Consider the following 25,888-nt stretch of genomic DNA (forward strand, 5'->3'; position numbering starts at 1 on the left):
ACTAAATTTCTCATATGTGGTCATATCTGCCCCTTGGCTCTATTTCTGTAATATGCTTAGTGCTTTTTCACAGGATCCATATTTCTCTGTACAAAGTTCAGGGTCTGTCTGTGATTACAAAATGTCCATCTGGAAATAATAAATGATAGATTCATCTAAATAAATCACTTTCATTTTTTGGGTCTTAACTTAATGGAAAAACTTTCAGAAAATGAAATTTGGAGAATATCCCTGAATTCTGCCAAATTCCCTTGTCCTGCTCTATAAGGGTGCTTGTAAATATAGCAATGCTGAAATCCAAAACCTATTCACCTGTTCCACCTGATTCAATTAGCTACAGTGGTGTGAAAAACCTTCCTGATTTCTTATTCTTTTGCATGTTTGTCACACAAAATGTTTCTGATCATCAAACACATTTAACTATTAGTCAAAGATAACACAAGTAAACACAAAATGCAGTTTTTAAATGAGGGTTTTTATTATTTAGGGAGAAAAAAAATCCAAACCTACATGGCCCTGTGTGAAAAAGTAATTGCCCCCTGAACCTAATAACTGGTTAGGCCACCCTTAGCAGCAATAACTGCAATCAAGCGTTTGCGATAACTTGCAACGAGTCTTTTACAGCGCTCTGGAGGAATTTTGGCCCACTCATCTTTGCAGAATTGTTGTAATTCAGCTTTATTTGAGGGTTTTCTAGCATGAACCGCCTTTTTAAGGTCATGCCACAACATCTCAATAGGATTCAGGTCAGGACTTTGACTAGGCCACTCCAAAGTCTTCATTTTGTTTTTCTTCAGCCATTCAGAGGTGGATTTGCTGGTGTGTTTTGGGTCATTGTCCTGCTGCAGCACCCAAGATCGCTTCAGCTTGAGTTGACGAACAGATGGCCGGACATTCTCCTTCAGGATTTTTTGTTAGACAGTAGAATTCATGGTTCCATCTATCACAGCAAGCCTTCCAGGTCCTGAAGCAGCAAAACAACCCCAGACCATCACACTACCACCACCATATTTTACTGTTGGTATGATGTTCTTTTTCTGAAATGCTGTGTTACTTTTATGCCAGATGTAACGGGACACGCACCTTCCAAAAAGTTCAACTTTTGTCTCGTCTGTCCACAAGATATTGATCTTGGCAATCATTGAGATGTTTTTTAGCAAAATTGAGACGAGCCTTAATGTTCTTTTTGCTTAAAAGTGGTTTGCACCTTGGAAATCTGCCATGCAGGCCGTTTTTGCCCAGTCTCTTTCTTATGGTGGAGTCGTGAACACTGACCTTAATTGAGGCAAGTGAGGCCTGCAGTTCTTTAGATGTTGTCCTGGGGTCTTTTGCGGCCTCTCGGATGAGTTGTTTCTGCGCTCTTGGGGTAATTTTGGTCGGCCGGCCACTCCTGGAAAGTTTCACCACTGTTCCATGTTTTTGCCATTTGTGGATAATGGCTCTCACTGTGGTTCGCTGGAGTCCCAAAACTTTAGAAATGGCTTTATAACCTTTACCAGACTGATAGATCTCAATTACTTTTGTTCTCATTTGTTCCTGAATTTCTTTGGATCTTGGCATGATGTGTAGCTTTTGAGGTGCTTTTGGTCTACTTCTCTGTGTCAGGTAGCTCCTATTTAAGTGATTTCTTGATTGAAACAGGTGTGGCAGTAATCAGGCCTGGGGGTGACTACAGAAATTGATATTGAAATTGAAAATTGAAATTGATAAACCACAGTTAAGTTATTTTTTAACAAGGGGGGCAATAACTTTTTCACACAGGGCCATGTAGATTTGGAGTTTTTTTTCTCCCTTAATAACGTAAACCTTCATTTAAAAACTGCATTTTGTGTTCAATTATGTTATCTTTGACTAATAGTTAACGGTTTTTGATGAGCAGAAACATTTTGTGTGACAAACATGCAAAAGAATAAGAAATCAGGAAGGGGGCAAATAGTTTTTCACACCACTGTATGTCCTTCATCTGTTTGCGTAGGTTTTTGGCCAGGGCCACATCCATTATAAGCTCCCTGGCATTTTCACTTGTTTTACCTGAATTGAATCATCCCTTGATACGTAAAAATACTGGGTGGTTTTTACAGTTAATCTACTGGTGTTTGTAGTGGCAATTGGCTTGTCAGCTACAACAGGATGATTGTGCTTTGTCCCATTCACACCTTCTTCCATGCTGTTATAAGGGCAACCGCTGAATATGCAGGCACATCTCTGCTCAACCTGCCTTTTCCAAATATGTGAATTTTGTCCAGCAAGGGTGGGGAGTTAATAGCTCCATGAAATATTTGAAAAAAAAAAAAAAAAAAAAACACACAAGTAATAAAAAAAAATGAAGACCAGTTGCAAATGGTTACTCTCTACATCATGGGTCCCCAACCTTTCTTACTTGTGAGCCACAGTCAAATATAAAAAGACATGGAGAGCAACACAAGCACCATAAAAGTTCATGGAGGAGCCAAATAAGGGCTAAGATTGGCTATTAGGTAGCCTCTATGCACACTATCAGCTTACAGGGGGCTTTATTTGGTAGGAAATCTTGTTTTTATTCAACCAAAACTTGCCCCCAAGTCAGGAATTCAAAAATAACTACCTGGTTTGGGGCACTGAGAGCAACATCCAAGGGGTTGGTGAGCAACATGTTGCCCCCGAGCCACTGGTTGGGGATCACTGCTCTACATCATACTAAAAGTTAACTCAAAGGTGAACAGGTTTGTGATATTTTTGTACTTGTGTCTGGATGGTGTTTGATACCACCTTGCTAAAAGTTTAAAAGTGTTTGCCTATAACCTGCTGCATTGCTGTAATGAAGTGCTGGGTTTGTCCCTTAGTGAAATGCTTGTTTAATTGGTCAAAACAGCACAAATGATTTTCTGTACTTTCATTCACTTTAAATGTACTGTATATTAAGGAAAAGCAGTGCTATGATGTGGCTCTGTTAGTGGAAAGGTCAAATGAGGTCTAGCCCCTGGTAAAACCATTACGAGCGATTAGATAATTCTTCCAATTCCAAATGAAGTGTTGGAGAGTTGGATTGTGTATGTCTTTCCCACAATGCACTGGGTTTTCTCAGAATTTCGCATTATTGCATGATTTAGGGCACAAAAAAGGTGTGTATTTTCATATAATTGCTTGCTTATGCCCTAAAATTTCCTTAAGTCAGCAAAACTACTGAACTATTTTGACTGCAAATCTAATTGGGCAAAAATAAAATATTTTACTTTGGTTTGATTTGATTTTTGTGATTTTATTGCGTACAGCACTTGTTTTTGCCAGTAAAAATTCTGTGTACAAATTTTCAAATTCCAGTCTCCTACGGAGACTGGATTACATAATTTCGTAATCCTCTGCATATTGGTCATCCAACCGTTCAGCGGACACTTGCAGTTCATATTTAGGATGTTTTCCCTTTGTACATAAGTATGTGGGGCATCTGCTGTTATAAAATGCAAACTTGAAGATGACTTTCAGAAAGTTCACAAAAACTGCTACGTTTAGCATAGCTTTGCAATTTAGTAATTTGGAGTGCAAAACTGTATTTAATCATCTTGAATTTGGCAGAATTTGCAATTTACATGTATTTTGGTCTCTACATAGCACATACTCTGGAAATCCTACATGTACATGGGCTAAAACTGTTTAGGAGACCCTTAGCATTATACATTCAATGTTTTACCTTGGTACCTAATGATGTGGGGTATAATGCTGCAATCTTTGAGGTACATTTTCATTAAAAAAAACACCTATTTTGGAGTTGACAGAATGTATGCTTTACAAAAATATAGGGTTCATTTATGTCCACAAGCACAGTAAGTGAGTTGTGCCTAAAATTAAAGTTGCTTGTGTCAAAATAGGCTCTTTGCACTTCCCTAAAATTCCGCTTAGTGCCGCTCAGTCTTTCCTGCCTTCTGTTCTAAACTGGGCACTGCCTATTGACCCAGAGGAACCCTGGAGCTACCACCACCACCTGACCAGGCGATACCTCCAGGATTCCCTCAGCACCCTGCTTCAATAGGCGCAGATATAATATGCATGCCAAACACCTGAAAAGACACAAGAGAACACAGGAAATGATGGCAGCACTTTTCTCAATTTTGGCAAACCAAACGCAGCTGTGGTAGGTGCGGCTCAATCGTGTCAAAAGAATCAAAATGTATTCCTAACACTTACATCCCTCCTTCTTAAAGGAGAAGAAAAGTCATTTTGGCATTTTATGCCAAAAGATTTGCCACATTAGTGCCACCTAGAACAATATATTTATTCTACAGAAAGCTATACCTGAGTAAAGAGTCCTAGAAGCTTTCTCTGTTTAAGACTGCAGTTGCCATTTTCACTTGGTCTTCTTAGCTTCCTGCTTGCAGTCTAGCTGTTAAAGCTCAGAGTAGACATTCCTATGGGTGGGGGAGTGAGTTTTATGACTTCTTATGGGAGGGGGGAGCAGGAGAGGGGAGAGAGAAGAGAACTGGGCAGACTCTGGCCCCAGGAATGAAATTTTTTTCTGAGAGAGGAAGTCAGATACTCTAAGAACATGTTTACAAAAAATGAGACAAGAAATCCTGTTTCTTTTGATAGAGGACTCAGTGCAGCTTTTCTGTGAGTGCTTATGGCTGTATTTACATAACTTGAGACCAGACCTTTCTGATATAGTTTACTTAGTTTTTACCAGGAATACTATCTTGTCAATCTAGGCTGCGGGCAGCGCAATCAGCTTGGAGTTCAAATGTAAGCAGTGCTAGATGACTGTGCTGCCCCTGTGCCAGCCTGACTGACAGAACCGGTAGTCTAGTAGGTGCTTCTGATAAAAGTGTTTTTGTAGTTGCATTTTTGAGATTTTGATGCTATGGCATTACCATTACCATTACCATTACTTAAAATGTCACTACCCACTGGAAAGTAACAAAAGTTTCTATACCCAGGCAGCCTGAAAACATGTACAACAGTGAGTCTATTGCACTTTTATTTCACATTAACAAGGAGCTGCTTGCTGAGAGCAGCTTCATTTTGATTACCACTACAAGTAGCTCAATTATTGGACAAATTTGTCTTGAGGCACTACCCACGTTTGTGTGCCTTTCTGGTGCAATAAGCCATGTACCTTGTTCCCTTATAACTTCACAATAAAGACAATATATAGTATTGTGGATTTGCATGGATGTTTTACAACCTTAACGATTCACTATTTAGTCAGTATGTTAGTAAGTACAATGGCATCAGGCAAGTCAGATCTTTTCAACAGGTTCTCTTTTTAATGTTTCTGAAAGTGTTCCAATGAATATAAAACTCACGCAAGTATTTTTTAGTCTATGTGAATGCTTCACTTCTTGCCCTCAGGGAGCAGATTCTCTGTATATCTTGGACTCCACAGGAAGCTCACTTGACTTCCTCTCTGCAAACAGTCTGGACGTGCCTTAGCAATCAGTTTCATTCATTTGGCTTTCCCCCCGTAAACTATCTTGTTAGTCTTGGTTTTCTGTATTTCATTTATTGTATGTATTGTGTCTCGAATTCTTCAAATTGTCTGCATATCTAAGAACCTTTAGGGATACTTTACACAAGGTAGCAAGGTAAGCAACACTGCACTTGGGTTGCATTTTAAATGTTGTTTGGATTCCTTGCTTTTTCTTTTTTTTTTTTTTTCTCATTTATTACAAGGCTAGATTTTATTGGAACTATCATTTGTAATACTGTATATACTCGAGTATAAGCCTAGTTTTTCAGCACCCAAAATGTGCTCAAAAAGTCACCCTCGGCTTATACTCGAGTCGGGTGCCATGGGTCCCTCCAAACTAGCATCCTCTGTCCTTTGTGTGCAAATTAGGCCTCCCGAAATCAGACCCCTCCAGTGCCCTGGCCCGCTCCCAAATTTATCTTCATCTACCATCCTCACCTGTCCCATTCTTTCACTTTATATTCTATATAAACTATATATAGTTTTGAAGGATTTTAACTCTTTGTGTTTCAGCTTGGTTGCTGAGTACTCTTAAGGTATCATTGTTGAAAAAACAATTGTTTTTCTTGACCCTCCACTTACAGAGCTAGTTTACAGTTTTTTTTTTTATTTTGAAATAAATATTTAAAAACATATACCCCACTGATGCCTCATTTAATGTAATTTCATTGGTATTTATTTTGATGAAACTTAGCAGTAGCGGCTGCATTTCCCACCCTAGGCTTTTACTTGAGTTTCCAGTTTTCTTAGGTAAAATTAGGTACCTCGGCTTATATTTGGATCGGCTTATACTCGAGTATATACGGTATGTCGTTTGTGATTGTATCAGCATTGAATCTGATTCTTAAGTAAGTGCCCAACTGGTAGGGTCTCAAAGTGTCTTAATTCGGCAAACCGATTTTAAAGAACATGTAAAGTCTATTTTATGGGTGGTGCTAAAATGTTAGGCACCCTCCAGTGAAATAAATCGCTAAGATGTTTCCCCAGGCCGGTGCTCCTGGTAGGAAAGAACTGCATCGGCCTGTAGGAAAACTTGTCTCAACTCTTCACTTACTTTTCTCCTGGGGTCCTAGGCATCCCCTGTGTAAATTCATGTTCACGCATACTCAATAGTTTAAATGTAGCACAAATTACTCTACTGGGATGTGTAAATGCCAACTGGGGATGTGAAATTAAGGAGATACCAGAGCTGAATGTAGGGCAGATGCAGTTTTCTCTTAAGAAGAGCACTGGGCAAAGGACAAATGTAGGGGCACATTTATCAAAGTACGATTGATTCAGAATACAAAAAATATCGTATTTTTTCTAATTTATAGAACTGTGCATATTTTATGCTTTTTTTATGCTCAAATTTTCTGCGACAAAATCGTATTTGTCGCAACGAGTATAAAAGTTTCGGATTGATTCAAGCTTCGTTACCGTGACTTTCCTTGGGCCAGGTTGGAGCTGCAGAGTGCCATTGAGCCCTATGGGAGACTTTCCTTGGGCCGGGTTGGAGCTGCAGAGTGCCATTGAGCCCTATGGGAGACTTTCCTTGGGCCGGGTTGGAGCTGCAGAGTGCAATTGAGCCCTATGGGAGACTTTCCTTGGGCCAGGTTGGAGCTGCAGAGTGCCATTGAGCCCTATGGGAGACTTTCCTTGGGCCAGGTTGGAGCTGCAGAGTGCCATTGAGCCCTATGGGAGACTTTCCTTGGGCCAGGTTGGAGCTGCAGAGTGCCATTGAGCCCTATGGGAGACTTTCTTTGGGCCGGGTTGGAGCTGCAGAGTGCCATTGAGCCCTATGGGAGACTTTCCTTGGGCCGGGTTGGAGCTGCAGAGTGCCATTGAGCCCTATGGGAGACTTTCCTTGGGCCGGGTTGGAGCTGCAGAGTGCCATTGAGCCCTATGGGAGACTTTCCTTGGGCCGGGTTTGAGCTGCAGAGTGCAATTGAGCCCTATGGGAGACTTTCCTTGGGCCAGGTTGGAGCTGCAGAGTGCCATTGAGCCCTATGGGAGACTTTCCTTGGGCCAGGTTGGAGCTGCAGAGTGCCATTGAGCCCTATGGGAGACTTTCCTTGGGCCAGGTTGGAGCTGCAGAGTGCCATTGAGCCCTATGGGAGACTTTCTTTGGGCCGGGTTGGAGCTGCAGAGTGCCATTGAGCCCTATGGGAGACTTTCCTTGGGCCGGGTTGGAGCTGCAGAGTGCCATTGAGCCCTATGGGAGACTTTCCTTGGGCCGGGTTGGAGCTGCAGAGTGCCATTGAGCCCTATGGGAGACTTTCCTTGGGCCGGGTTGGAGCTGCAGAGTGCCATTGAGCCCTATGGGAGACTTTCCTTGGGCCAGGTTGGAGCTGCAGAGTGCCATTGAGTCCTATGGGAGGCTTCTAAAAACATACACAGAAGGATTAAATCAGAACGGTTTTCCCGTAGTTTACCACCGGTCGGATACGGTGACTTTCAGATTGCCAATACGATATTATCATGAATATTACAATTTCAAACTTGTACTTTGATGAATCTGCCTTAGTGATGTATTTCGCTGGGGGGGTGCCTCACATTTTGATACCCCTCAGTAAAATAGAGACTACATGTCCTTTAAAAAATTAACTTCCTCTCAAATCTCCAATTGATCCAGAAGGATAAAAACCCAGTACATACTTATTGCTAATCATGAAGAGTATAAATTCTAGTTCCTGAATGCTAATCATAGAGGATTAAGTTTATACCTGTGTTTAGTGCAGCCTGGATATACTGTTTATCCAAAGCTCTCTCTCCATGTTTTGATGTTAGTGAATATTCCAACTTCTTCCAGCAGAGAATTTATAATTGGACTGATTTTGCAATTTAAAACTCTCCTTCGCTTTCCTTTGCTGAAGGTGAACCTTTTCTTTAAACCTAAGGGATTCTACACGCAGACATCTGGTAGCGGCTCAATGTGCACTGTGCTTTTGTACCATTAACAAATTGCCAATGGTTAGAAAGGGAAAGTTGAATCCCTACAGTGTTATTACCTTTAACACGCATTTACAGTGTTTTCTTTATCACCTTGCATACATAAATTCTCTATTGTTCTGTCTGGTGGAGGTGGCTGGTACCAGTGGATCTGAATCATAGTAATGCTTTAACAAAGTAGTTGTTGCTTTTAGAAATATAACAGTTGATGCAGACAGTGAAATGCTGACCCAATTTGAGTTTTTGAAGTAAAAAAAAACATACAGTACAATACAGTACTTGCACCTATCATGGTAGCCATTATAGGTGTATTAAAGGAGAAGGAAAGGCTAATAAAGAGTTAATCTCAAGCTGCAGGCATACCTTCAGTTGTCTCAATAGTGCCCTTAAGTCTCCCCATACTTCACCTGTTCAGAAGATCAGAAGCCAAAGAGGAAAAAAAAAATGCTGAGCAGGGTAGAGAAGATTCCCATAATGCAATGCTCCTGCCCAGACTTGATGACTTGGGACTGTAGGCGGAGCATGCACGCACAGCAGGAGCGTCTGGTTGCCATGGCGATGCAGCCGACAGGAGAACTCTGCTCTGTGACATGCAGACCCGGCAGGTGGGGGGAGTGGCGGAGGGTTTGTGGCAGGAGCGGGGAGCTGGGGGGGCGTTGTGGCAGGAGCGGGGGGGGTTTGTGGCAGGAGGCGGGAGCGGCGGAGGGTTTGTGGCAGGTGCGGGGATCGGAGGGGGGGCTGGCTTGTGCTTTTCAGCAATAGCCCATACAGACATGCTGGACAAGATGGCGGCGCCGTTCACTTAAACAAGAGTCTAGTATAAGATCCCACATCAAAGTCTTATCACAATTTCTAGGATATTGGTTTAGCAGCTATCTGGTTGCCAGTGTTCAATTTACCCTAGGTATCAGAAAGTGCCAGAGTAAAAGGGGCCCGAAAATAAAAATAATCAGAAGTAAGTAAACCCGTACCCTCGCAGGGCAAGCTTTTGGCTGCTTATAGTATATAAAACTGCAAGCTATACAGAGGCAAAACAAAAAGGCAAATAATTTAAGATTTTTTTTAAAAAAAAGAATACTAGTTAAAAACTGTTACGAATAGAAGATTCTTCAAAATACTAAAAGTTGATTTAAATGGAGTTAAACCTTGGAGTTTGCAATGGACAATCATGTATGTTTCTTTTTTTATTATGACTTGAAGTATGTCTACATTAATCTGTTTAGTCATTTGATGGCATGTGTGCATGTTATACAAGCTACTGACTGTCAGCTTTATTTATGTAGATTTGTTAGGTTGAAAAAACAGATCTTGTTCAACCTTTTAAGGTCTCTAAATAACCTGCCTAACTGCTAGTTAATGCAGAAGAAGGCAAAAAAAAAAACTAAAGCCTCTCTAATTTGCCTCAGAGTGGAAAAACTTCCTTCCTGACTCCAAGATGGCAATCAGACCAGTCCCTGGATCAACTTGTACTAGGAGCTATCTTCCTAAACCTGTATTTTCTCACTTGCTAAAAAGCCATCAATACCCTTCTTGAAGCTATCTAATGTATCTATAACCCTGTTCGACATGACTGAGAATTGCACAACTGCACAGCTCTCACTGTAAAAATCCCTTTCCGAATTTTTAGAAAGAACCTGCTTTCTTCCGAATGGGTGGCCCGTGTCTGCTGGAAGGACCTACTGGTAAACAAAGCATTAGAGAGATTATTATAAGACCCTTGGCCAGTCTTTCTGTAAAATGAGACTTTACATACCTTTTACAAGTTACTTTTTTCTGGACCCTCTCTAATTCAATAATATCCCTTTGAACACTGAAGACCAAAACTGCATATTCTAGATGGAGTCTTAATAGCACTGGAAGAATATCTCCTTCCCTGAATCTATGTTAAAAATCTTGTTTTTTTGCCCTTGCAGCTACTGCCTGGCATTGCTTGTTACAGCCAAGTTTATTATCTACAAGGAATCCAAGGTCCTTCTCCATTATGGATTTGCCTAGTGCAGTCCCATTAAGGGTATAAGTGGCTACATATTTTTACATCCCAGATGCAAGACCTTTCATTTATCAACATTAAATGATTGCCAGTTTGTTGAGATCCTGCTGCAAGGATGCCACATCTTGCATGGAATTAATTAGACGCATATTTTGTGTCATCTGCAAACAATTATACATTACTTACAATACCCTTCCCTAAGTCATTAATGAACGCGTTAAAGTGGACCCAATACAGAACCCTAAAGGACCCCACTGAGAGCCTTACTCCTTGTACAGAATGTTTTATTAACAACCACCCTCTGTACCCGATCCTGTAGCCAGTTTCCTATTAATGTGCCAATAACTTCACTAAGACCAACAGACCTTAGTTTAGAAAGCAGTCATTTGTGGGGAACGGTATCAATGCTTTTGCAAAATCCAAATAGATTATATCTACTGTAATTTACATTAGTTTAAGTGTCCTTAGGTCTTATGCCTGTACAGTATATCCTTACATTTCACGAAATATTTGAATCTTTTCTGTATTATATAATAAAATCCAGTAATATATACATTAAACATAAAATGTCTACACACCCCTGTAAAATGGCAGGTTTTTGTAAAAAAACTGAATTAAATCCAATCAGAACTTATTCTGCCTTTATTGCCAAATTCTATACAAAGAAGTTGAAAACAAATCAGAAACATGTTAGTGAAAGAAGGAAAAGCAAAACTCATCCAAAAACCTTGTTGCATTACTGTTCATACCCCTAAATAACCAAGGATGATATGCTGCATGGGGATGGAGTCCCATGACGAGCTGGTAGGCAGCGTGTCCAGGTAGCTCAGATACATCTCATCCTCCACAGCCCACTGTTGACCTTGTACTGAACCCAAACTGTCAGGTAGTTTACTGGATACCCCCAGTACCTAATACCTCCAGAGCTGCAAAATGGGGAAGCATGCCTACCGAGTGCACTCGAAAGCCACCACTAGGCTGAAGCTGTTTACAACCTACCAAACATCCCTCACAGCTACCTTCACTACAAAGATTAAGGAAGCACAGGTGGAATTATTACTGCTGAAGCAAGATGTTCATGCCATCTGGGAGAGGACCTGGGAACTGAGAAGCAGGTAGGGGGCCATGGAGCACAGCTCCATTACCCAGTGAAATGACTCAATTGCATAAGCTGCTGAAACATGCAACAGAACGGATGGAAGACATGGAAAGCCCGTAAAAGCTCTCAAATATTAGAGTCATGGGTCTGCCAGAGAGAAGTGAGAAGCAGCACCACCACAAATTGTTTGCTGATCAGTGGCTGAAGGACATGCTTAGCGCTCATATATTCTAAGTGGGGAACTATGGTCTCTCCGGCCTGTTACAATTGTGGGGCCATTACTATATACACAGTAACGGTGGGTCACAGTACCCGGGACCTAAGCAGGCAATTCCCCCCCACCGGTGCTATGTGACTATGTTCCTGGGTACCCTAGAAAAATCCTTTTCACCCTTCAATTCATGGTCAACTACTATATATTCAGCTGAGTTACCAGGAACATTCACATTTTTCTGACTTTTCTCCAGATTGATGATTTATCAGATCCAGTTGTGGGTTCTCTCTCACAGAGATTTGTTTTCAGGATAATGTATCTTTAGTTGTTTGTTGAGGATACTGGGTGGGGGGAATGTTGGGGACGGTATGTTCTACCCTTCTATCCCTATCAAATAGCTTGCCCAGCTCCAAAAGGAATATGGCTTAGCACATTACAAGTTGTTTAGGTATCTTTAATTAAACGTGCATTTCAGACCCAGTTCCCATGGAATTCTGTCTCAATTGAGTCCACGCTATAGTGTCAGCTTCATGGGCCAGAGATTTCCAAATTCCATAGTTGGTTTTATACTTTCCCATTGCAGGGAAACTCTGACATCATCAAACACATTAGTCTTAAGTGGGCTCTAGCCCCAGCTGGATGAGGGACACTTGAAAAACCGACTAAAAACAAATACAGCCAAGCCGCCAAAACTTTGCAAAAAGGTATATCCAGTCTCCCACGACTATGTAAAAAATGCATTGTGGTTGAACTATCTAGCCATAATTTCAAAAGGCATATTTGGCGCAAAAATAATACATCATCACAAAAACACTATACCCAAAGTGATGGATGGTGGAGGCAGAATCTTGCTTTGGGGCTGCTTTTCATCAGCTGGAACTGGTGCTTTAGTGAAGATCATAGAATTATGAACAGCTCTAAGTTTCAGTCTATTTTGTCACAAAAACTTTGCGCATCTGCTAGGAAGCTGAAGAGGAGCTTCACCTTTTAGCATGACAACAACACAAAGCATACATAAGTCAACAAAGCAATGGCTTCACCAAAAGAGGATCAATTTTCTGGAATGACCCAGCCTGAGCCCAGACCTGAATCTGATTGATAATCTAAGGGGTGACCTGAAGAGAGCTGGGCACAGGAGACTTTTGCAAGAAGTGGGCAAAAATTGCCAAGTCCAGATGTGCCAACCCAATAGGTTTTTGTATGTTTTAATTTTTCGCTAAACTTCTTCTGATTTGTTTTCGAATTCTTTGTGTAGATTGCAATTTTGCAATAAAGGTGGAATGAGTTCTGAGAGGATTTATCTTGGTTTATTTATATATTTATCCAGTGTATATACTTTTTAAGGTATATTGAGAATTATTAACATTTGGTTGAACCTAAAAAAAAACAAACAATGCATTCAGGCTATATCTGGTAATTGCTTTATTTAATACATGTTCAGTACTAGCAGCTGCACATCAGAAAGAAATGTATCTTAGATAATGTGGAAAATTAGGGATATATTCAATTACTAAAAGGTCTAAATGAATAATATAACACACTGATTTAATACTCCACCCATAAAATCAAGTAATTACAGTTTTGTATACACAGATCATTTTAACTGACTGATTTTACTCTGAGTATGGCTGGAATAAAGTTGGCGAGATATTTTATCCTTAATCTTAAGGGCAGTGTACAAATAGGTGAGCAGGGTTAATCGCACCAGCTTTATTTTCTATCTCTGTGTCTGTAATAAGACAGGAACAAGTAGTAAGAAATAAATGACAGGACCAGAGACTTAAAGCTTTTCCATCTCACTTCTCATGACATGACTGCAAATCATGTCCCTTCTGTAATTCCTGGGCAGAACAGATGGTGGAAGCTTCATTTCAATTGATGTGTCTATTAAGAAACCAGTGAGTGTTTGTTAGAATCAGAAAGAGATTTCTCTCCTGTAATGCTGAGCATATCATGCTTTGTTTTCTTCGTTTTATTATAACTGAGCAGTCAGTTTACAATTAAAGGGTCTAGTCTAGTTGTGTTTTAACTATTAATATACTTTGCCATGTATTACTAACCATGCATAAGTAAATTACCCTCTCTAATTTATTTTTTAACTGTCTGATAGTCAGATAGTCCTGAGATACATTAACTCACAGTTGACAAAACTACTCTATATTATTCTTGACTGAGACTTCATTTTTAAGAACATTCACATTTAAGAAGGTTACATGACATAAGGGCAGTTAGGCCAGAAATGATGTGAGTTACATACATATGTATCTTATTTAAGTGCTATAAATGTACTGGTGTGCAAGCTAGCACTTAAACAGTTTTACTACTACTTTATGGTTTCTGACGTCCACAGGGACTGTCTGTTCTAGAATCCTGAGTGGTATCTAGGAATTGTAAACAGGGTTTCACCTAAGGGGTAGAGTACCTGCGTACATTATAACTATATATTTTAATACAGTGATCCCAACAATCCAGCACCAACAACTGTCCTTTAGGAGTAACAGAAACTCCTACTGGGCAAGTCAGGCCCTCCCTAATTAAGATACTGTAGCCTCCACTTTTAGGAAAATGAAGTATTTCTTTACGACCACTGTCTGCCACTATCAAATCTCCACGAGCTCCAACACACATCCCTGCAATGCAGCGAAAATCTTCATTTTCGGAAAAGAAGTGGCTTATCTGTCTCCCTAGCTGTCCATCAGACCCTACAGAGCCAATAGAGAAGCCACCCTCTAGATGATGCTCAAATTGACGGTTTTCTAGGTTAAGGCCAAGTCCTTGGGTAAAATATACAGTCCCTTCCTGGTCACAAGTGACAAACTTTGGACGCACAGCATTGCAGAGCCGACTGTACTTGACGACTCCCAAGCTGCGATCTACGGTTAGGCACCAGAGCTTCCCTCCTTCAACATCAGTTACCACAAACTGACCCGAGGGCATAGCTGCAATGCCCCAAGGCTTGCTGAGCTGACTTCTGTGGCATGCTATACAATGTCCCTCCATTGTATACACTTTCACTGAATTATCATAATTGTCTGTCACTCCTATAAGGCCATGACAGTTCATTGTTACCGATAATGGAATGAGATTGGGCAAATCTGCCCCAAGAAAGCTCAGCACAAAAGTGTCAATTCCAGATGGGCTTCGCCTAATCTCTCTCAAGAAACCTTTTCGGTTAAAGACCTGGATTCTGCAGTTGCCTCTGTCAGCCACCAACACTTCCCCTAGTGCAGTAACATGAAGACTCACTGGAAGGTTAAACATGCCAGGCATGTTTCCTTTAGAGCCCATCTTCCTTAGGAATTGACACTGCTGCAAGTTGCATGATGCTTCAGGAATTTTGGTAAGTGGAGCAGATGGACAAGACTGGACACTGCTAATCTCCTCTGACTGCATATCCATCTCTTTATATGAAATTGTAGTAAATGTAGAAACTTCAGGAAGAGGTTCCTGCATATTTACAATGTATGGCTTCTTGACAACTTGGCCAACCTGTATTGGTCCAGCATGCCCTACTTTGAGGAACTCAGGATCCTGCAAGGTAAGCTCTGATGTCAAGTCAGCTGCAAGTTCAGGCTCAGCTTCTTCTTCTAGAGAGTCTTCCAAAAGAGCTGTATCTGACTGCTTTATTTTTAGCAAAATATAATCACACCTAGAAACCAGCTGCACTTCAGTTATATTAAGTAGATAAGCTTGTTCATCAAGCATCTGGCTGTTCAGTTTTTCAACTTCTGACAAAGATGCCGTGAACATTTTTCGTGAGCGAGCTAACTCTTCCTGAACTCGACATTCCTCTTTGCTGTAATCTTGTAAAATTGACTTGTATTTGCACTTAACCTGAGAAGTGAGACCCTCCAATATGGACTTCCTTTTCTGCAGATCCTGCATGCACTGTCTGAGTTTAGCAAGCCTTTCTTCTAGTGTTTTTCTGCGTTCATTGGCAGCATCTTGTAGTGAAAGTACAATATGGTTTAGTAGCACGTGATCTGCTTCTTTGCAGGCATCACATAATGAAACAATGCAGTTCTTACAGAAGAACCGTGGTAATCTTCGCTTGCAGGATTTGCACATCAATCCTATAACAGTCTGGCCCAACTCACTAGTGTTAATGATCTTTAGAACAGTCAAGTTATCAGCCAAGTTGGCTAAGCTGGTGACACGTGTTACCCGACTACAAAAGGGGCAACGCACTCCATTTATGTTACTGGCCAACAGCTTTTCCAGACACTGTGTGCATGTGGTATGACCGCACTGCAAGAGCTTGGGTCTCAGCAGTTCTTCAGTGTATGCTTCCATACATATGGGGCATTCAAGCACCTCTCGCAGGGCATCCACGTTTAAAACAGAGGCAGCAGCCATAGTTTCCTGTAAAAAAAAAAAAGAGACAAAAGGCATTTTACCATAAATAATATTTTATGATGGCTAAACACAAGAAGAACTACAAATTAAAAGGTGCACAAAACATTTAGTAAATGTAATGACTATCGATTTTATTATGGAATTTGTTACATTTTTAATCACATTTTAATACTGGTATAGGGTGCACTGCTCCCTTTTATTATAGTTGACCAAGTTTTTCCGAGTCTGACAAATAATAGCTTCCTCAATGCCTCTTATTGGGAACCCAAGGCCTGTGTTGAAAACAGGTTGAGTCCTGTCCAGTAGGGTAACAGAGGTGCTAGGAAATGAGAGTTCAAAGGTATGTAGCAATACAGTAGCAGAAAACGAGTGATGAAAATGATCCCAAAGTCATGTAGGCGCTGATTACCAGAATCACAGGAAACAATTATTTATGAATGAAGATACAAGTTATGAAGTGAAAAATGAAAGGTTCCTTCTTTATTCAAGAGTTGCTTACAGTGTAACAGCAACTGAATAAAATTGCTCTTGCTTTAGAACTCTGAATTTATCTTCCCAGAAAATAAAGAAAATATATACACACATTTATAAAGCGGAAATAAACACCATTCCTTTAGTTACCCAAGAGGAATGATAACTTGGCAGTTGCTGTTTGTTTACGATTTATCACTCCACACACACCAAGGCAAGCCATATTAAGGAGAACCTGAGAGGGCAGCCAAATCTTTGCTAATCTCACACTTGGATGCTTTTAGTGCTAACCAGCAGTTCCGTGTGATAAGAGTAATTTACCTACATAATGTATAAGTCAAAACGAGAGAGAGGTCTATTGGCAGCTAAATAATTCTCTTCCTCTAACAAATAGATTGTATGCCTGGCATCATGCTTTGGGAATGACAAACACGACTGAGTGATCAGAAACCGGATGTTAATGTCTTTTGAGCCCAGTAGCTGAGGGAATGCAAACTTGTTATTGAAACAATCAGGTAGCTGTGCATCACTGAGCCAAGACCTTTTATCTTAGCATATTATTCTATAGAAAATAGAGCACGGAATTAGGTGGAACTCCCAAAGCTCGGTGTGGAGCAGGATGCCTGTAAGGATGCATTAATAGAGGGCTTATTGGACTTTGCAGAACTCTCGTGTTGGTGAACTGACAACAGGGGTGCAGTCAGAAAGAAAAAATCCACTGTTGGTACAAATAGACATTTGTATATCTGTTTCAATCTCTTGTGTCTTTATTTCTAGGAAATAAGGAAATTACTTTTAAACTCAGCCATCTTGTTTTTTTTTTAGCACTGAAATTTCTACTAAGGACATTGGAAAATGAATAAAATAGAGATGTATTTCTAGAATTTTCTTTATATTCTTTATAACTATGAATAACTTTGTTGATAAGTAGTGTTCCTGTACTGTGAATACACTGATGTTTCTTTGTTTGCCACAATAAGGTCGCTACCACAACCCTTAATAGTAAACATCAAATAAGTTAACATATTACAGAACTGTTTATCAGTAAGGTCAGATACATTCTGTATACTTGACAGTACTGACTGCCAGTTTCCATTGCAAACTGGCAGCATCATTGGTTGCTGTCTATTCCATTGAGTCTTCCTGGCAATTTGAAAGGCATGTCATGGGGCTTTACTGAGCAACTGTGATAAATGTCAACTTCTACCTTGAGAAATAATACCCCTTAAAACCAAAATTGTGTGCCATTACACAGCCGTTCCAAAGCATAATAATGGCAAGTGGCTGCTGTCAAAAACAGGTTGTCTTGATTACCAACATTCACACTGTGAAGACTACAGAGGTTGTTGTGCCCTGTGATCCAGTTCCCTGGTCTCATAATGACCATAGCCATATAGTTATGGGAGGCCACCCTCTCATATCTGTCCTGTGATCAAAGCATAGACTTGGTATAGTATAGTAAACATATAAAAGGGGGGATAGTTCAATGTTATTAGTAAAGTCAGTTAATTATGATCATAATATTGCTAAGCCGCTATACCAAGTAAACCCCATATGGTGGTTGTAACTATTTAGCTTTGATCATTAAAATAGAAAAGTGGGGGAGTGCAGCAATCAAATAGAAAGTGACCATGTTATCTACAGAATAACTCTGCTAAAGTATAGAAGGAAGGCAGGAAGAATGGTCGAACTTCCATGTACGTGATGGTCTTATGCCTTTTCAAATGGGTTTTCCCAGATCTAATGTTTTACCAATAAATCAAGAGACCAGGTGAATCCTCTTTTTGTATATTTGTAGTAAAATGATCAGTTGCACTTTAGAAAAATAAGAAAAGTTAAATTGCAGTCATAATAGTCACAAATGGTGTTTTTTTTTTTGTTTTGTTTTTTTGTTTCAACTGGAATAATCTCTACAGCAGTATTTCGTTTTCTATGTTAGAAAAACAAAGGTGTAAATATACTGCTGTAGCAATACAAGTGTGGATGAATTTTGCTTTAAGTTAAAATAAAGTAACATTATTTGTGTTTTTTCCCTTGGCATATAATGGTAGGAGGTAAAACCTGCTGGTATTTTATGATGTCTATACTGACATTTAGGTTGCTTTTGGCAGTTTGTATGTCAGGGTAGCGGCAATGCAAATATTGATTCAGTTCATATTAATGACTCTGTCTTGTTGGAGAGACTGCAACAATGTGTTACGCCTAAGATCATCACAGACAATATTATTGGATTTCAAACTGATTGATTTCAGCTGCTACTTGGGTAATATTGATGCAGCACCACATAATGGAGAAATGTCCTAAAATAATATGTCTAGTTCTGGATTCTTGATCACACAAAAAATACAATCGCAAGCTAGAAAGTCTTTGGAAGAACATCATAGATGCTATCATTACAGAATAAAAACCATCATATTTTCAAAGGAGAACAGAGAAGGGGGATTTATATCAGCATTCAAGTAACAGCAAATATTTCAAACAGGTTGGTTTAAAGTTTTAGTCTACCAAGTTTCTAATTTATAGTGATGGTATGCTGATAGCGCTGTTAGCAATAAGTAAGGAGGATTTTGGTGTACAAGTATCTTGGAATTGAAGTATGTATATAAACGTACTAAAGCTGCACTTAACCTGCTTCTGCTGTCTCTGACCATCCATGCAGGATGCTGTCGCTACTTTGCAAGTAGCAAAATGGGAAATGTGGTTCAATGTTAAAAAAGTGCAAAGTTATGCACTTAGGTACGAATAATATAAATGCAAGTTATACATTAAATGGTAGTGTGTTGGTGGTATCCTTAATTAAGAAGGATCTTGAGATTTTAGATAACAAGTTGTCTTATTCCAGGCAGTGTCATTCTGTGGCTACTAAAGCAAATAAAGTGCTGTCTTGTATAAAAAAGGGCATTGAAATGAAAATATAATTGTGCCCCTTTATAGTTCCCTGGTAAGGCCTCACCTTGAGTATGCAGTGCAGTTTTGGGCTCCAGTCCTTAAGAAGGATATTAATGAGCTGGAGAGAGTACAGAGACGTGCAACTAAACTGGTTAAGGGGATGGAAGATTTAAACTATGAGGTGAGACTGTCGAGGTTGGGGTTGTTTTCTCTGGAAAAGAGGAGCTTGCGAGGGGACATGATTACTCTGTACAAGTACATTAGAGGGGATTATAGGCAGTTGGGGGATGTTCTTTTTTCCCTAAAAATGACAACGCACCAGAGCCCCCCCTTTAGATTAGAGGAACGGAGCTTCCATTTGAAGCAGCGTAGGTGGTTTTTCACGGTGAGGGCAGTGAGGTTGGGGAATGCCCTTCCTAGTGATGTGGTAATGGCAGATTCTGTTAATGCCTTAAAGAGGGGCCTGGGTGAGTTCTTGAACAAACATAGTATCCAAGGCTATTGTGATACTAATATCTACAGTTAGTATTGATGTTGGTACAGTATATACAGTGTATGTATGTGAGTGTATAGATAGGTCAGTATAGTTTTGTGTGTGCCAGGATCACATTAGAGCAGATTTTATTTAATTTAGTTGCAATCAACAGTTTGCTGAATGATTGATCCCATACCTGTTAATGTTATTAATGGAAGAGTTTAAGGACTTGAGAAATAATCACCCTTCATGTATTGAAGCTACTTGTAAGATGTCACGCATGATCTAAAAATAAAAAGGAGGTGTTTATTAATGTATTTACTAGCTCACACAGATATGTAAGAGGAATAAGAGAGAGGTATGAGAAACAGTAAACAAAAACTAGCATTTAAACCCTCTAGTATACAACCCTCAACTGTTTCCAAACTTGTCCTTGACCTCCACTAACAGTGTCTGACATCTCTGGATAGCCAAAACCTGGGTTTCATGGCGGAACAGATTAACCGTTTGCATGCCATTGAATTTACAGCATTCGCTTACAAGGACCTGAACGCCAAGCACCATAGTTTCTATGTTCCTGCATTTCCAAACAACACATGATGCCAGCTGCAGCTGCCAAGAAAGAACAGCATCCTCCTAAAAAAATAAAAAAATGTTTCCCTGAGCACTGCTGCAACTGACATTCCTTTAACAACAAATGTTTTGTAAGGGTAAACAGGCATTAAAACCAGGATCACTGCAGGGCTGGCAGCTCAGGTTCATTCTTTATGCAGGAGATTTCACCAGCCAGAAACATAGCATTAGTTGTGCAGGCTGGTCTGAAACAAGTGTGCAGGGTGGGTTTGGGCTATCACAATACTTTTCTATAGGGTGGTATGTATGTATGTATGTATAACTTTATTTATAAAGCGCCACAAGGGTACGCAGTGCTGTACAGTCTTACAGAATACAAAATTACACACAGGGAGGACAAGTGTTATAATAAATAAATACAATAAATACATATATATAAATACACATATATATATATATATATATATATATATATATATAAGTGCCATGTGGTATGAGACACAGTAGGAAGGAGGTCCCTGCCCCATAGAGCTTACAGCCTGATGCTGCCCCCAGCCTGCCCAACTGCAATGTCCTTTATATACTTGTGCCTGCCCCACCCCTCTCCAGAGACGTGATAGGAGGATCAGGCTGGGAGAGTGCAAGTTAAGTCAGCCATACACGCACCAATAATATTGTATGAAACCTCGTTTCGGTGCGTGTATGGCTGCTTGAAGAGGCGACTGATATCACAGAAGGCGGCGGATATTGGTCGATCGCCCAGGTCAAAAGATTTTGATGGCGCCCGAGCAAAATCTACATTCAGGGCTGAATCGGCAGAAGGAGGTAGAACATTGTACTTGATCCAAACTAAGATAGAATCAATCCTTATTAGTGGAAAAACAATTTGATTGGGTTTATTTAATGTTTAAATTGTGTTTTAGCAGACTTAAGGTATGGCAGACTTACGGACAGATCCCTTATCCGCAAAAACCCCAGGTCCCAAGCATTTGGATAACCGGTCCCGTACCTGTACAAATTACTTTCATATTTAACAATTTAAAAGACAATCAACGGCATCTAGTTATGTATTTCAAACATATTGATAAAACAAAAATAAATATTTTTGGTTTCTCTGGCTACAAGTGGAGCATAAACAGTGTCTTTTACATATTATTTTCTTTATTGCCAACATATTGCAGTGCTTTACAGAGAGTATGATTCACATCGGCCTCTGCCCCAGTGGAACTTCCAATTTATGTTCCTTATAATATTCAAACAACTTATGAACACTAGGGTTGGGTCGGGAACCATTTAACCTAGTGGGATAGATGTGAAAAAAAACAAACTAAGTTGTGAATGAATAGAATAATAATGCAGAGGTTGGTCTTTAACAAAACCATAGTGTTACTGATGTTGAATTTGAATGAAAATCAAATTCTTAATTAAATATCATCACTTTACCATTAAATGCCCCATATCCGAACAATATCACAGAACTGTGCCCAGCATTAGTTTGACTGATCACACACTATGCTATCTGTCTGCTATGTAAGAGTCTGAAAAATATGCTGTTGTCTTATGAGTGTTACTACTAATAATAATTATATGCCATTCATTTCTACAATCACAGTGACATTTGATACACATCTGGTTTTCTTATTTATAGCAAACCTATGCAGTAAGATATACATTTATTATTCTCGTGTAGCTCAGTATATTTACTGAGCTACATAGTGACCTGCATGCAGTGCCGCATAAAGATTCTTATTTTGCCACGTCTTTTTTTCTTCTGAGTGGCCTTTTATAATATAGCAAAAGCCCTGTTTTTAGACTGCAAGCTGTTTTGGGCAGGGCTTTCTTTAATGTGTTAGTTACCTACTACCTACTGTTCCTCTGATTCTGGAACAGTAGTACTGAGTTTAGTTATTCTGTAGTGGCCTCTGGTTATGTAGCATAATTACTAAGTTATTCAGCTGAGTGGCCTCTGGTTAAAGAACAGTAATACACATATGAGACTTACTATTCTGAATGCCTGCGACCTGGTGTTTTCTGGATAAGAGTTTTTTCAGTAATTAAAAATTATTTAAACATTAAACCCAACAGAATTTTTTGCCACCAGAATGGATTTATGTAACTTAGTGAGGATCAAGTACAAGGTACTGTTTCATTGTTACTGAGGAAAAGGAATAAATAAATAAATAAATAAATAATTTGCTTAAAATTTGTGGAATCTGTGTATAGTGGCCTTCCCATAATTTGAAGCTTTCTGGATATTGGGTTTCCAGATAAGAGATTGATACCTGCTGAGCAGCTCCTTTTTATGTTGCAGTGGTACTGAGTTTAGATATTTTTTTTAGCAAAGTAGCATCTGAAATCTGTACATTTCTAAAAGTGGCCACACACAATTTCGATCGTTCCCACCCTCCACTGACGTTCAGGGCTGAATCGTCAGATATGGGGGTAGAAACAATAGAAATTCTACCTCCTTCTGCCGATTCAGCCCTGAACCGATATTCACAGCCTTTTGCGATATCGGTCGCCTCGTCAAGCCACTATACGCGCACCGAATATCGTACGAAACTAGGTTTTGTACAAAATTATCGGTGTGTGTGTGTATGGCCGGCTTAAGGCTGATGTCCCACGGAGCGAGCTAGTCGCACAAGACAGATATCTGCTACCGCAGGCGACTAACCACTCCGAAATGCCTTTTCACCGGCAACAATAGGAGTCACTGGTAGAAAGGCCTACGCATCACTTCAGCTTTCCGAAGTCGCACAAAGTTTCCTCCTGCAGGCAACTTTGAGTGTCTTTGGAAAGTCAAAGCGATACATAGGTTTTTCCACCAGCGACTCCTATTGCTGACAGTGGGAAGGCATTTCAGAGCAATTAGTTGCTCATGGTTGCAGAGATCTATCGGGGGCGACATTGGACATTAGCTTAATATCCATAGAATCCAAAGTATGGTAACATCAGAACAAATTCCTTTCGGCTATGTTGTAATGCAATACAGTTACAAGATCCAGGTATGGGATACCATATGCGGAATCCTGTAAGCTCTAAATTAAGGGAAGCCCATCTCCAACAGAGTCAATTTTAAGCAAATAATTGTACAGGTATCGGACCACTTATCCGGAAACCCATTATCCAGAAAGTTTTGAATTACGGAAAGGCCGTCTCCCTTAGACTCCATTTCAAATAAGTCACATTTAAAAAATGATTTCCTTTTTCTCTGTAATAATAAAACAGTACCTGTACTTGATCCCAACTAAGATATAATTACCCCTTATTGGGGCAGAACAGTCCTATTGGGTTTATTTAATGGTTAAATGATTCCCTTTTCTCTGTAATTATAAAACAGTACCAGTACTTGATCCCAACTAAGATATAATTACCCCTTATTGGGGGCAGAACAGCCCTATTGGGTTTATTTAATGTTTAAATGATTCCCTTTTCTCTGTAATAATAAAACAGTATCTGTACTTGATCCTAACTAAGATATAATTACCCCTTATTGGGGGCAGAACAGCCCTATTGGGTTTATTTAATGGTTAAATGATTCCCTTTTCTCTGTAATAATAAAACAGTACTTGTACTTGATCCCAACTAAGATATAATTACCCCTTATTGGGGGCAGAACAGCCCTATTGGGTTTATTTCATGTTTAAATGATTCCCTTTTCTCTGTAATAATAAAACAGTACCTTGTACTTGATCCCAACTAAGATATAATTACCCCTTATTGGGGGTAGAACAGTCCTATTGGGTTTATTTAATGGTTAAATGATTCCCTTTTCTCTGTAATAATAAAACAGTACCTTGTACTTGATCCCAACTAAGAAATAATTACCCCTTATTGGGGGCAGAACAGCCCTATTGGGTTTATTTAATGTTTAAATGATTTTTTTTAGAAGACTTTAGGCAGTAGATCCGAATTACGGAAATATCCCTTATCCGAAAAAACCCAGGTGGCCGAGCATTCTGGATAATGGGTCCCATACCTGTAATTGTTTTTTTTTTTTTTTAAGTAAATCCTTTTTCTCTGTAATGTAAAAACAATGCATTGTACCTGGGGGAGCATTCGCTGCATGATTCCATATTTGTAGCAAATCAATACAATTGGGTTTATTTAATGTTTAAATAGTTTTTAGCAGCCTCATCTGGAAAACCCCACAGCCCATACATTGAGTATAATAAACTGCCAGTGTATGATCACAGCTGGTAAAATAATGCAGTAAAGTTGCAAATGTTCTCTACATGCATTATATTCCAAAGCAAATGCGGAAACATTATTTGATTGCTTTTATTAATATGTAGAATTTATTAAAGATCTTTCCTTTACAGCTTAATATAAAATATACATTATACTTGAATATGATTTAACAGGAACCCGTGACACATTCCCAAACCCCGGGGGGTAAAACTCCAATTGAGTCCCAATACGGCAATGCTGCGCCCCAGCCCTCCCAGCAACACAGCCGTATGGGGGCACTTCCCCCCTCCCCAGCACTTTACGTTTGCAAGGCACAACGTTCGCTTCTTACCTGCGGCAGGCAATCCGATATCACAGGTCAAAGTTCACCCGCTGACGCCACTTCCGCTCAGCCAAACTGCATGCTGGGTGTTGTAGTGTTTTCGAGGTAGAGAAATGACATGCGCCCTGCAATGTGTATCTGCTCGCTCTATACGGACAGTGCATAGGTTACGAAAAGTAATAAGCAATTTCATAACAATATGAATGAATAGCAAAGCTGGAGTGTATCCATGTTAGTCAGAATGTTGAGAATTTATTCTATATGAATAAAAAAAAATATGTAAAGAAAAATGTTTATTTGTTCAGCTGAGGTAAACAGCAACTTTGGCTGAGCAGCAGGGAGTTTGGGAAACCGGAAACTCCACTAAACGCCGATGAACACGGTCTAGCTGGAACTCAATAAAAGATTTTTGTAGAAACTAATAGCTTGAATTTTTTTATATATTTTTCAGGGAGTTTATTGCAACTTTCTAATGGCTGGGGCTAGAGCCACTGCAGGATTGGTTTTGAAGTTCTTTATTTTTCTTCAGAAAAAGTGGCAAATGCCATTCCAGGCCCCCAAATGACATAAGATTGGGGATCCGGAAATAGTTAAGGAATAGTCAACAAGAGCCACAAACTGTGCACGCTGAGAATTTTTCAACTATATGTGAGGAAAAGTTACATTTTAAGAATTCGGGTTCAGTTCAGCCGGGCACATGGATTGGGCCGAAATCCTGGCGAAAAAGGCTGAATACCAAACCGAATCCTGGATTCAGTGCATCCCTTATATATACAGGTATAGGACCCATTATCCAGAATGCTTGGGACCAAGGGTATTCCGGATAAGGGGGTCTTTCCATAATTTGGATCTCCATACCTTAAGTCTACTAAAAAATCAATAAAACATTAATTAAACCCAATAGGATTGTTTTGCATCCAATAAGGATTCGTTATAT

The 25,888-nt window shown here is 39.7% G+C and overlaps 2 protein-coding genes across 4 annotated transcripts in view; one reads left to right on the forward strand and one right to left on the reverse strand.

The window, feature by feature from the left end:
- astn2 (astrotactin 2) overlaps nucleotides 1-25,888 on the forward strand; it is a 675,040-nt gene that overhangs the window by 527,891 nt on the left and 121,261 nt on the right. The gene's annotated exons all lie outside the window — the stretch shown is intronic.
- Nucleotides 13,073-25,065, reverse strand: trim32 (tripartite motif containing 32). 2 transcript variants are annotated; one of them, NM_001102923.1, is given in 3 exon segments: nucleotides 13,080-16,036; nucleotides 20,062-20,150; nucleotides 24,961-24,979. In NM_001102923.1, a coding segment is annotated over 1 exon segment (1,950 nt). In that variant the 5' UTR covers nucleotides 16,031-16,036; nucleotides 20,062-20,150; nucleotides 24,961-24,979; the 3' UTR covers nucleotides 13,080-14,080.

This window comes from Xenopus tropicalis, chromosome 8, assembly GCF_000004195.4.
Source record: "Xenopus tropicalis strain Nigerian chromosome 8, UCB_Xtro_10.0, whole genome shotgun sequence".
Lineage (NCBI taxonomy): Eukaryota > Metazoa > Chordata > Amphibia > Anura > Pipidae > Xenopus > Xenopus tropicalis.